Source organism: Salvelinus fontinalis, chromosome 14, assembly GCF_029448725.1.
Source record: "Salvelinus fontinalis isolate EN_2023a chromosome 14, ASM2944872v1, whole genome shotgun sequence".
NCBI classification, from domain to species: Eukaryota; Metazoa; Chordata; class Actinopteri; order Salmoniformes; family Salmonidae; genus Salvelinus; species Salvelinus fontinalis.
The window spans coordinates 41,301,176-41,313,389 of NC_074678.1; the positions used below are offsets into that span (position 1 = coordinate 41,301,176).

Below are 12,214 nucleotides of genomic sequence, written 5' to 3' on the forward strand. Positions count from 1 at the left end.
TTAACTAACTATAAGCTAGTAGGGCTTCTTATGCATTAAAGTTTGAAAGTGCTCTGTCTAACCATGAGGCCACAGCCTGAAATGTGTGTGTGTTAGAGAGAGCGCTGTACTGTATGAAATATGTGTGTGTATGCAACAAATGTATCAGTAGTGTGGGCACTGTACTGTGTGACTGAGACTGTGCTAATCTTAGAGAGACACAGGAGGGGGGTGAATCAGGAGACTGCTGAATAGACAATAACAGATAAACTATACACACGAAAAACATGTGAGGTTCTGAGTCATGCACTATAACCCAATACTATAACAAACGTGATTAGCAACTGTATTATATGTGATTGAATACTATAACAAATGTGATTTGATATTGACAAACTGTTTGGGCTCCTGGATGTCTGTGTGTGTGTGCTGGAAGTAACGGTTAGCTCAGATAAGGAGCTGGGAAGCTGTAGTTAGCCTTGAGCGAGAACAGTGGACAACGTATACAGGTGCAGATATCTCAGACAATGTTATAAAATTGTCTGACCCCAGTCTTTGGGGTGAAGGAGCGTAATCTACACAGCAACAGCGTCGGGACATCATATGCGCTAAGGGGCCAGGACTGGCTTAAGGCGCCAACATCAACGATAGGCTGGGTGAGTCTAAACCACGCCCAGTCTCTACTCTGACAGGCCGACTCGGAAGCGGGAACTATCTTTGTCAGAGTATAATATAATATCTTTGTCAGAAACAAATCAGTTCTCTGTCTTATCCTGCGTGATGAAACATTGAACCCGTATATACGGAAATTGTATTTGCCATTTATTAACTTTTGAATTAAACAATTATTTTAACCAAGTTCAGGTGTACTATTGTTCCTATCTCAGTTGAACTTTCGTAACCCTAACAATTGGTGACCCCGACCGTGAACTGAGGGAACTTCGCTGGACATTGAGGCATCCAGCCTTTGGCCTAGACTGTCGCCAGACGGGGTCCTCTCACAAAAAGACCGGTCTACTAAAGCAGGTAAGCAGAGCCTATTGTTTCATAACTGAAATTCTGCATATTGAATTTAACCAAATTTATTTTGTGAGAAAACCTAACTGGTGTAAGTTGCTAAATTTCGAACCATATGTTCATTACAGTAAAGCAAGGATAAAACGAACTACGTATTATTTCATTACGTACTACTTGATGGCGAATGCATTTTCAGTTGGCCAACAGAATGATAATGGAATGACTGTGTGTGTATGACGTGATATTAAAAGCCTGTTTGTGTGTGTGTGTGTATCTAAGCTAGGGTTGTTTTATTAAAAGTCTATAAGACTTTAGGGAAGTGATTGAGGACAATGGCCACATAACCACCGTGACAGGCGGAATATTGGAAATAAGACAAGTTCTAATAATTGAACGGCAATATACCGACTTCACGGATTTTTATGTTTTTTACATGGTATGTGGGATATAAGACAAATTGTCGATTAACAAGTCTAGGTGTAGTGGACCCTCGACTAAAAGTGGACGGCAACATAGTCCAGGGGACGGCAGAAGTATTGGATATAAGACAAGTCTAGGTGTAGTGGACCCTCGACGGCAATACACTGTATAAGACAAGTCCCCTGTAACAAGTGAACGGCAAGACATTGGATATAAGACAAGTTGGGTTTATATGCGCATATTACCGAACGGCAATGTTTTGGAAATAAGACAAGTTCACTGATTGGATAAGACATGTTGGATATAAGACAAGTCACACTGTATGTCTGTTGCTTTATGATTGTATCCCTCTGTATGTACTGTATCAGGCTTTTATGTGAAAGGGAGTAAGGACATATATACATAACGTAACCATATATACTTAAGTTACACATTAACCACATTCTATATTCTCACATTATTTGACACGAACACACTAGTCCTCAGGTAATAATAGATAAGAACAAAATAACGTTAAAATTAAGAAAAAATAAAATAACTAACTAAATATGGCTCAAATCGAAAGAATTGTTAAGACACTGAAATCAACTCTAGAGATAAACGGAGGAAAAGACGAGAAAGAATGGAAGAGGAGAGGAGAAAAATTGTACAGGGAATGGATAGATGATGGTTCCATTCTAGATCCTTGCGGCCTTCCAACTGAGGGAGAACCCGGAAGAATACTAGATGCCTTGAAGCGGAGGACAATGAAGACCGCTGCCGAATGGAAACAAGGTGGGGAGCCCACGAAAGGTACCATAAAGGATACCATGGAGAAGGCCAAACTCATAGAAAAAATTGGCCTAGCCATGCTAGAAAAACTCAAGAAAATGTGCAAGGATGCCACACCACCCTCGCCCGGGTCTGCAAAACTATATCCCGAACTGCCTAAACCCAGCGCACCTCCGCCATACGAACCAGCCAACATGATGGCCCCACTAATTGATCTCACTGCTACAGTAAACTATAACAAGAGACCGGAAGGAGACAGCACACCATGGGTCCCAGCGAACCAGGAAAAAAGAGAAGAAATACAGGTATTACTTGACAACACCAAATACCTCCAGAAGGGAGTGGAGCAATTGAGCAGGATTCAGATGGGTAATGACAGATGGAGAGACGGAAGTGGAAATAGTATGGAATTGGAACAGGGAGCCTCTGTCTCCCTCCTGTGTTCACAAGGGAGTGGTGTAACAAGAGAATCTTACCAACCAACAACGGAGCAGATGAATATGGATACAAGAGTGCATGAAGACAGAGACCTGGTAAGGGCCCTAGAGGACAAGGTGATCGCTGAGGGTGAAGAAATCCGGCGTTTACAACACGCCCTGGCCGAACTACATCAGAACCAGAGACTGACTGACGTGGTCAGTCCCCCACCCCTGGGCCACCTTATACACTTTGGACATGAAAACCATGCCGAGGAAGTGAGTGAGGAGGAAGACCTACAACATGATGCAGAGTATGGAATAAAAGGCAGGTTCAAAGGTGCAGTGGTTGAACTGACAGGACACCCTCATAACACCCGAAGCAAGACCGCCCAGAGGGGAGGGATGCATCCACTGAGACAACAGGTGGGAGGGACATCCACCTACAAACCATGGGGACATCGAGATCTACAAACCCTAGTGGACGCTTTGCCAATTCCAGAAGAGTCCGGATGTAGGTGGGTGAAGGCCTTTGAAAGCCTGACAGCATCTGATGAACTAACTCTTGGCGATTATACTGGCAGTTCTCAATAGATGCATGGGGGACCAGGAATGCAAGGACCTCATGACTCGAGCTGGGTTGAGGGGAAGACAATCAGTGAGTACCAAATTTGAAAACTACAGGACTGACCTATGGACCGCAGTGAGAAGCAGATATCCCACCCAGTCACGGCCACAACTAATGCAGACACTGCGTCTAGAAGACCAAGAGAGCGTCCCAGTATACATGAAGAAAGCACGCGTGCTGTGGAGACAGGCCTGGAATGAGGAGCCTGATAGGCCTCAACTCATGTCCATGTTCTTGGATCAATGCCTAAAATCTCTACCAGAACACGTCAGAGTTGAATGTGAGAAGGTGGTAGGAATCACAGCTAAGGGTGTTGCTGAATTCACTGAAATAGCACAACACCATGTGGAAAGGTACAGAGAAGGAAAAAGGAAGGAAGACGATGAAATAAAACAACTACAAAAAAAAGTATTGAAAAAACAGCTGATGGATGACAAACCAGCACGTCAGATGCCCATGACAAGCACCCCAGTCGCTCAGGTTCCGGATGCAGCCACCAGTGAGGTGGTAGCAGCTGTGGTGCAACAAATGTCGGGGTTGATGGCCCCACAACGTGACACCCAATACATGCCCCATCCTCAACAATGGCAGCAATCCCCTGTAGTTTGTTTCGTTTGTGGGATACCAGGACACTATGCCCGGGAGTGCAATATGAGGGGACAACAGAACAGAGGTGGCAGAGGGGGTTATGGTCCCCATTATACTGGCCTGGGATACGCAGTACAGTATGGAGCAGGTAGCTATGAACCACCAAGAGGGAGAGATCAATGGGGGGCCCAGAGAGGACCATGGATGCCAAGAGGGGGAAGAGGAAATTGGGGAGGGCCAAGACAACCTTACCCACAACAACCTTACCCACAACAGCAACAACAGAACAACACTACTGAGGTTCCTAACCCTGCTCTTCTCCCAAGCATGGCCTGGCTGGGCGATCAGACAGGATCCCCTCAATGAAGCTGCCCAGAGACCCTTACCCTTCCAGACAACAGTACATACATCTACACTTTCCCACCTGACAAGGAACCTATAGTGGAGTGTCTGATTGGAGGTAAACAACAGAGGATGCTTATTGATACAGGCTGTACTTGGTCATCTGTACAAAGCACTTACCCACTCACCACAAGAACACAAGCTTTCACAGGGGTCTCGGGAACAATCATGAGAAAGCACTTCACCATCCCTTTAGACGTTTGCTGGGATGGCCACACCTACTCTCACCAATTTCTATACAACCCTGAGTGCTCTGTAGGTCTGATGGGGAGAGACCTACTTTCCAAATTAAGGTGCACCATCTTTTGCAATGGCAACGGCCTCCATGCTACAAGTATATCCCCAACTGAGCTACTCCCCATACTTATGACATCATCAGACCCCCCACGCATGTTATACCTAAGTGATGACATACCTGAGGAAGAACCATCCCACGTCTACTGGCTGAGATTACTGGACAGTGATCCGGACACCCCACGCGTGTGTAAACAATTCCAGGACTGGAAACCATGGATACAGACTCTAAATGCTTACCATCCACCCGATGACCCCCCACACCTCACAATGAACTACTGTGAGAACAAAGATGAAATCTATGACGAAGCATGGCATGAAAACATGGTAGACCGGAGACCATTGGTAACATGCAAACACATCTTTATCCTTAAGGAAGGGGTTGCCGCAAACTGCATGGCAATGGACGGAGACATCGATCTTTTGGAAGACTGGTACACTATGCTATCTGATTCAGCTCCCCATGTTACCCTTATGATTGGTTTTGGGTATGAGGCTCGATCTCTCGGCCCGGCTGTAAGAGCGGCAGACAAACTCATCTGGACCCAAACACACATCCCTAACCTTGATACCTCTTCCCTGAAGGGTGAAACCGTCTGGAGGATTAGGGTGTGTACTGAGGACACTTCCGTTCCAGAGGTAGTTCGGAGACCCAGACACCATGGAAGAGAGATGACGGACCACCCTGATACTGACAACATGCTGACCCGGATTCCAGCACAACTATGGACCACCAGTCCTGAGGATGTGGCCATAGTGGACGTTTCCCCTGTGGAAATCCAGTTAAAACCAGATGCACAAATCCCTGTTTACAAACGTCAATATCCATTGAGCAAAGAAAAAGTAGAAGGTATTGCCCCAACCATCATCGGACTCACTCGGGGTGAGGTTCTGTTCCCTACTGAATCCACTTGGAACACTCCCATTCTCCCAGTTAAGAAGGGTGACACAGGGAAGTGGAGAATGGTGCAAGACTTCAGACCGATTAATGATGTTACCATACCAGATGTTCGCCCTGTCCCTGACCCATACTTGGCTCTACAAAACATCTCACCAACCCAAGACTGGTTCTCTGTGATTGATCTAGCAAATGCCTTTTTCTGCATCCCACTCCATGAAAACTCTCAACCACTCTTTGCCTTCACATTCCAAAATCAATGTTACACTTACTCTCGTCTGCCACAAGGCTACCGGGATTCCCATGGAATCTTCAATGCTATTCTGAGAGACCATCTGGAGGAATTGGCCCTACCTGAAGGTGTGACACTTCTCCAGTATGTTGACGACCTTCTGCTGGCTGCTCCCACTGCCGAATCCTGTCTTCAGGCAACTGAACTGTTGCTACAGCACGTTGCCACCAAAGGCTACAAGGTTAAGAGAGAGAAAGTACAGTGCTGTAGAAAAACCGTTCAGTTCTTGGGAAGAGTTTTGTCTGGAAAAGGGCAGGCGGTGTCCGCAGCACAAAGAACCACCATTCTGGAACACCCAAAACCCACCACAGTACAACACCTGTTGTCCTTTCTTGGCCTAACTGGCTATAGCAGGACCCATGTCCCAGAATATTGCCTAAAAGTGGAACCACTCAGAGCCATTCTTCGTGAAGCTGGAAACAGAAACCTAACAGCCAAACTCTCATGGACCATTGAAGCAGAAACAGCATTCATTGCTCTCAAACAAACCCTTGCTCAAGCTGAGGCTCTCTCTTTACCAGACTACACCCTGCCTTTCATGCTGGATGTTTCTGAACAGGACGGATATGTACATTCCATCCTTTATCAGAAACAAAAGGGGGAGAGGAGGGTACTTCACTACTTTAGCGCAAAATTGGACCACATTGAATGCGGACAAACTGACTGTGCAAGACACATTGCTGCTCTATCCAGAGCCATTGGGAAGACCGCCCACATTGTCATGAGACACCCTTTGGAAATAAACACAGACCACGGAGTAACAGCTTTTATTGGTTCTAAGCTGTTCACCCTGTCCAGCAAAAGAAAATCTAAAATAACCAAAGCCATTACAGCCAAACACATCACCTACGTCACACAGACGACCAACATGACTGATGGAATGGGGAATGGACAGCCACACAGGTGTGAGGATCGTGCGGCCCTCCAGGTTAAAGTGAGGATGGACCTCCAGAACACACCACTTGAAGGACCAGCGGAAACACTCTTCACAGATGGCAGTTGTTACAGATCTCTGACGCCAGGGGAAGGGAACATTGCCTCATATGCCGTAGTAAGACAGGACACAGACGGCATGAGCCACGAGGTACTAGAAGCAAAGAAACTGGAGCCAAAGGACGCCTCCGCCCAACTGGCTGAACTCCGAGGACTGAGGAGAGCACTGGAATTGTGTACAGGAAAAGTGGCCAACATATACACAGACTCAGCATATGCACATGGCATTGCACACATAGATGGGCCCCAATGGATGAGAAGAGGATTTTTAACCAGCTCGAACGAACCCATCAAACACAGACAGGAAGTTCAGAAATTAATTGAAGCCATAATGCTGCCTACAAAAGTGGCCATTATCAAATGCAAGGGACACAGCCGAGAAAACACCAAAATAAGGGAGGGAAATGACCAAGCGGACCAAGCCGCAAAAACAGCAGGGGGTTACGTGGCACATCAAATGATACAAAGAAACGGGGAACCCCAAGAAGAACTAACCATGGACATTGTAAAACAGTTACAGGACGCAGCTGGTGTATATGAACAAAACACATGGAAAAGATGTGGGGCACGAAGAGACCACCAAGGGATCTGGAGGTCACATGAAGGAAAAACAGTAGCTCCAGCAAAACTGCTAAGGTCCATGATAAGAGAAGAACATAACAAAGCTCATGGAGGCTGGAAGAGTGTGGCACAGAGATTGGGGACTGCCTGGTCACACCCTCACCTTCTGGACATGGCAAGGGAGGTCTCGGAGAGTTGTGAAGTGTGCAAGAACTACAACAACAAGGTATCTTTGGGAGCAATGATTGGGAGCTTCCCAATTCCTGACGCACCCTTCCAAGACGTATGCATTGATTTCACAGACATGGGCATGGACAATCGAGTGGAAGGGAAAAGATACCTACCAGTGATGGTGGACAGGTTTACCAGGTGGGTCGAGGCCATACCTACTGCAAGGGAGGATGGGAAGACTGTGGTAAAATGGCTGAGAAGAGAGTTGGTACCTAGATTCGGGGTTCCTAGGCTTATCCGATCTGACAATGGCTCCCACTTCCGGAATGAACTACTAAAAGAAGTGGAACAGGCCTTGGGCATAACCCATAAGTTCGGTTCTGTGTATCGCCCCCAATCGCAGGGCCTTGTGGAACGCGCCAATCAGACGCTGAAACGGAAGATGGCGAAGATAATGGCTGGAACAAAACTGAAATGGGTGGATGCACTACCTTTGGCGCTAATGTCCATGAGAACCTCTCCAGGGTCTGACACAAACCTCACACCACACGAGTTAATGACAGGCAGAAGAATGCCAGGGCCTCCAAATGACAATCTTAGTTTGCCAGGGCTGGACATTGCTAAAATCAGATACTCAGATTACATGCAGGCTCTAACTTCTCTTGTCCAAAGACTGTCCAAACAGGTGGTGGAGGTGCGGACCCCTGGTGTTGAGACCACAGACGAAAACAGAGACGTGCAGGTGGGAAGCTGGGTGAGGGTGAAGGTGCACTCCAGAAAGTGGACTGAGCCCAGGTGGAAGGGTCCTTACCAAGTCAAAGAGGTGGCAAGTCATTCGTTAAGGGTAAGCAGAGAACAAGGGGATACTTGGTATCACCGAGCCCACTGCGCAAAAGACTCCACACCAGAGCTATCCCTTGAACAAGTGGCAACTGATCTAGCTGAAATCCAATAGTTTAAAGATGAAGGGAGGGGGGATGTTCTTATTTTTCATATTGGGGGTTCAGGGGGTTACATCCTATCTTGATGGCCCCCATACCCCAAAACACACCACTATACGATTGATAGAAGGCCAAACCAGTGTGTTAATACTAGAGGCATGTACGATTTTTACGGTGGGAGGGAGAAACAAGGATGTGTGCACCCCGCACAACAGGTGTGGGGATACCAACTATTATATAAGTAGTGACTATGTGACAAGGCTAATAAAATCCTACCGAGGTATCCCCGCATATCTATGCAGTGGGAAAGGGTGTCCCTACTGGGATTTTATGATAACAAATACTGGAAAAATTTGGAATTGGAGGAAGGGATACCCATATAGCATTGGGGACCCGACCAAAGTAGATAGGTTCTCCCTCGCATGGGGGGATTTTGGGAAGCCTAGGCATTTGTGTAAAGGTGATGAAATCCTACTAATACTATCCTACTATCTATTAAGCTCTCTGATGCAGGCACTTACACCCTGGGGTTGGAGAGGATTGGGATGGATACATTGGGTACGCTTACCATTGTGGTATCTACAAAACCCGCTCTCCAGATCCAGAATTCCACGGGACCATTGGCCTCCTCCACCACGGTGACCCTCTCTGACTCCTCTGACCATAACCCAGTTCAGGTAATTAATATAAAAGAGATTTCAGACAGCGATCAATTGGCTACAGAAACGGGATATGGGGGCACAGATAACATGTGGTTGGCATATATGAGATATACAGCACGATCTCTAGCCAAACAAAACTGTGTTATCTGTGGACATGCACGACCTGTACTGGCAACCCACCCTTTCGCACTGTATTCTGGGGAAGGATGGGAGTGCATATTACTAAGATTCTATTCTGTAAATTCAACCTCAACCCTATGTCAAACTCTAGCTCTAGTGTTCCCTACAGGACCACCAACAAAGGCCCCAATGGGTGTAAAAGCATATGGGGGAAATTACAGCTGTATCACTAGTGTGGGGGATGGGGTGGACTATGGACATCTGCCCAGCAATGACTGTGGCCAGACTCATAGACTAAATGATACCTGGCCGGGGATGGGGCTTAATCAGACATTTGGAGTGGCAGATGTATGGTGGATTTGTGGGCCCAGAAGATTTTTGACTCCTACGTTAAAGGGAAATTGGACAGGTACCTGTGCATTGGCTAGCATAATAGTTCCTCTTACTATTGTTGAAGTTACGGCAGAGCAGTTAATGGGGGGAAAAAGGACAGCTGTGCCTAACACTCTGTCTAGACAAAGACGTAATGCACCATGGGATGAAACTACTATACATACCAACATGCTAGGAGTACCAATTGGGGTGCCCCATGAGTTCCAGGCTATTGGACGGAACGATGGATTATGGCATCTACTCCCTATTATAGGCCCTGCTATAGTGGATGCTAAACAAACGGCATGGATAAATTACATCTATTACAACCAACAACGTTTCGTTAATTACTCTCGTGTGGCTTTAACAGGATTGGCTGAACAATTGGAGGCTACCTCACAAACGGCAAGGCAAAATAGATTGGCCTTAGACATGCTATTGGCAAACGAGGGGGGAGTCTGTAAGATGTTTGGGGAACAGTGTTGTACTTTTATCCCGAATGACACTAGTCCAGATGGGAGCATTGCCAAGGCTTTGACAGGGTTGCAGCAGCTCTCTGTGGAGATGAGGGGTTTCGCTGGAGTGGAGGAGGAAGGTCTGTTCCCGTGGTTCACTGGTATGTTTGGTAAGTATACTGCCATGTTGGTTACTGGATTTCTGACCCTAGTAGTCGTGTTATTTTTGCTACTATGTTGCGCTGCTTGCATTTTACCTTGTGCCAAGAAATCTATTGCAGATGCTGCTAAGGCCTCTGGCATGATGCCCCTGCTTGCAGCTAGTGGGGAGGATGCAGAGACCAATGAACAGAGGGGTTTGACTGAGGATGACCCATGGTTTGCTGTAAAGGAGGTTTATTAATAACACTGTTCTCCCTAAGAAGGTTTTAAGTTCCTGGGTGGTAACGAGCCCACCTAGTATATGGAAAAGGGATGGAATTTTTATTGGTTGTGACACCTTACAGGTGTCAAACGGGGGAATCAAAAATAAAAAATGTCAATCAAAAATGTTTATGTAATAAAAACAAATGTCTATGTTAATCAAAAATGTTTATGTTGACACCTATAGGTGTCAAACGGGGGATTGTGGGGTTTTTATAAGGTTTTTGACATGCTTAACTAACTATAAGCTAGTAGGGCTTCTTATGCATTAAAGTTTGAAAGTGCTCTGTCTAACCATGAGGCCACAGCCTGAAATGTGTGTGTGTTAGAGAGAGCGCTGTACTGTATGAAATATGTGTGTGTATGCAACAAATGTATCAGTAGTGTGGGCACTGTACTGTGTGACTGAGACTGTGCTAATCTTAGAGAGACACAGGAGGGGGGTGAATCAGGAGACTGCTGAATAGACAATAACAGATAAACTATACACACGAAAAACATGTGAGGTTCTGAGTCATGCACTATAACCCAATACTATAACAAACGTGATTAGCAACTGTATTATATGTGATTGAATACTATAACAAATGTGATTTGATATTGACAAACTGTTTGGGCTCCTGGATGTCTGTGTGTGTGTGCTGGAAGTAACGGTTAGCTCAGATAAGGAGCTGGGAAGCTGTAGTTAGCCTTGAGCGAGAACAGTGGACAACGTATACAGGTGCAGATATCTCAGACAATGTTATAAAATTGTCTGACCCCAGTCTTTGGGGTGAAGGAGCGTAATCTACACAGCAACAGCGTCGGGACATCATATGCGCTAAGGGGCCAGGACTGGCTTAAGGCGCCAACATCAACGATAGGCTGGGTGAGTCTAAACCACGCCCAGTCTCTACTCTGACAGGCCGGCTCGGAAGCGGGAACTATCTTTGTCAGAGTATAATATAATATCTTTGTCAGAAACAAATCAGTTCTCTGTCTTATCCTGCGTGATGAAACATTGAACCCGTATATACGGAAATTGTATTTGCCATTTATTAACTTTTGAATTAAACAATTATTTTAACCAAGTTCAGGTGTACTATTGTTCCTATCTCAGTTGAACTTTCGCAACCCTAACAAGCGGGTTTACTAATGCGTTAGTTCTATTAGCTAAGCTGACTATGACGTTACTTTAGCTAATATGGTGACCACGATGTAGGCTGTGCGTAGCGGTTTGGCTTCGAACATTTTTTTCGCCTGGTCACATGCAGGTGTGACAAGCGAAGGGAAGAGAAGGAATTCAACGTGGCTGTTATGACAGTGAACTCTGTTTACGGGTGATCAGGGGTATATTCATTCCACCAATTCTGTTGAAAAACGTTTCTTAAACGGAAGGAAACGGATCAAAACAGTGATAAACATACCTGAATTTGTCCAATAGAAACTCTCGTTTGCAACTGTTGGACTAATGATTACCCCCTATATTAGCTAGATGCAGGCAAGAGTGTGTGTAACGGATGTAAAATGGCTAGCTAGTTAGCGGGTGCGCACTAGTAGCATTTCAATCAGTTACGTCACTTGCTCTGAGACATTAAGTAGGGTTGCCCCTTGCTCTGCAAGGGCCGCGGCTTTTGTGGAGCGATGGGTAACGACGCTTCGTGGGTGTCAGTTGTTGATGTGTGCAGAAGGTCCCTGGTTCGCGCCCGTGTCGGGGCGAGGGGACGACTTAAAGTTATACTGTTACATGTGCAAGCGGTATCGAATGTCACTGTCAGTCACCTCAAATGTTTTTCTCAACCTGTGTGCATCTACATTGTAAACTTTCATTC

At 46.0% G+C, this 12,214-nt stretch overlaps 1 protein-coding gene across 1 annotated transcript; it reads left to right on the forward strand.

Annotated features, from left to right (window-relative positions):
- The first annotated feature begins 2,687 nt into the window (after positions 1 to 2,687).
- Positions 2,688 to 8,386, forward strand: LOC129869329 (uncharacterized). Its single transcript, XM_055943668.1, has 2 exons — positions 2,688 to 3,117; positions 4,214 to 8,386. Exons 1-2 carry the CDS (start codon positions 2,688 to 2,690, stop codon positions 8,383 to 8,385), a joined length of 4,602 nt encoding a protein of 1,533 aa, XP_055799643.1. The 3' UTR covers position 8,386.
- Positions 8,387 to 12,214: the final 3,828 nt, after the last annotated feature.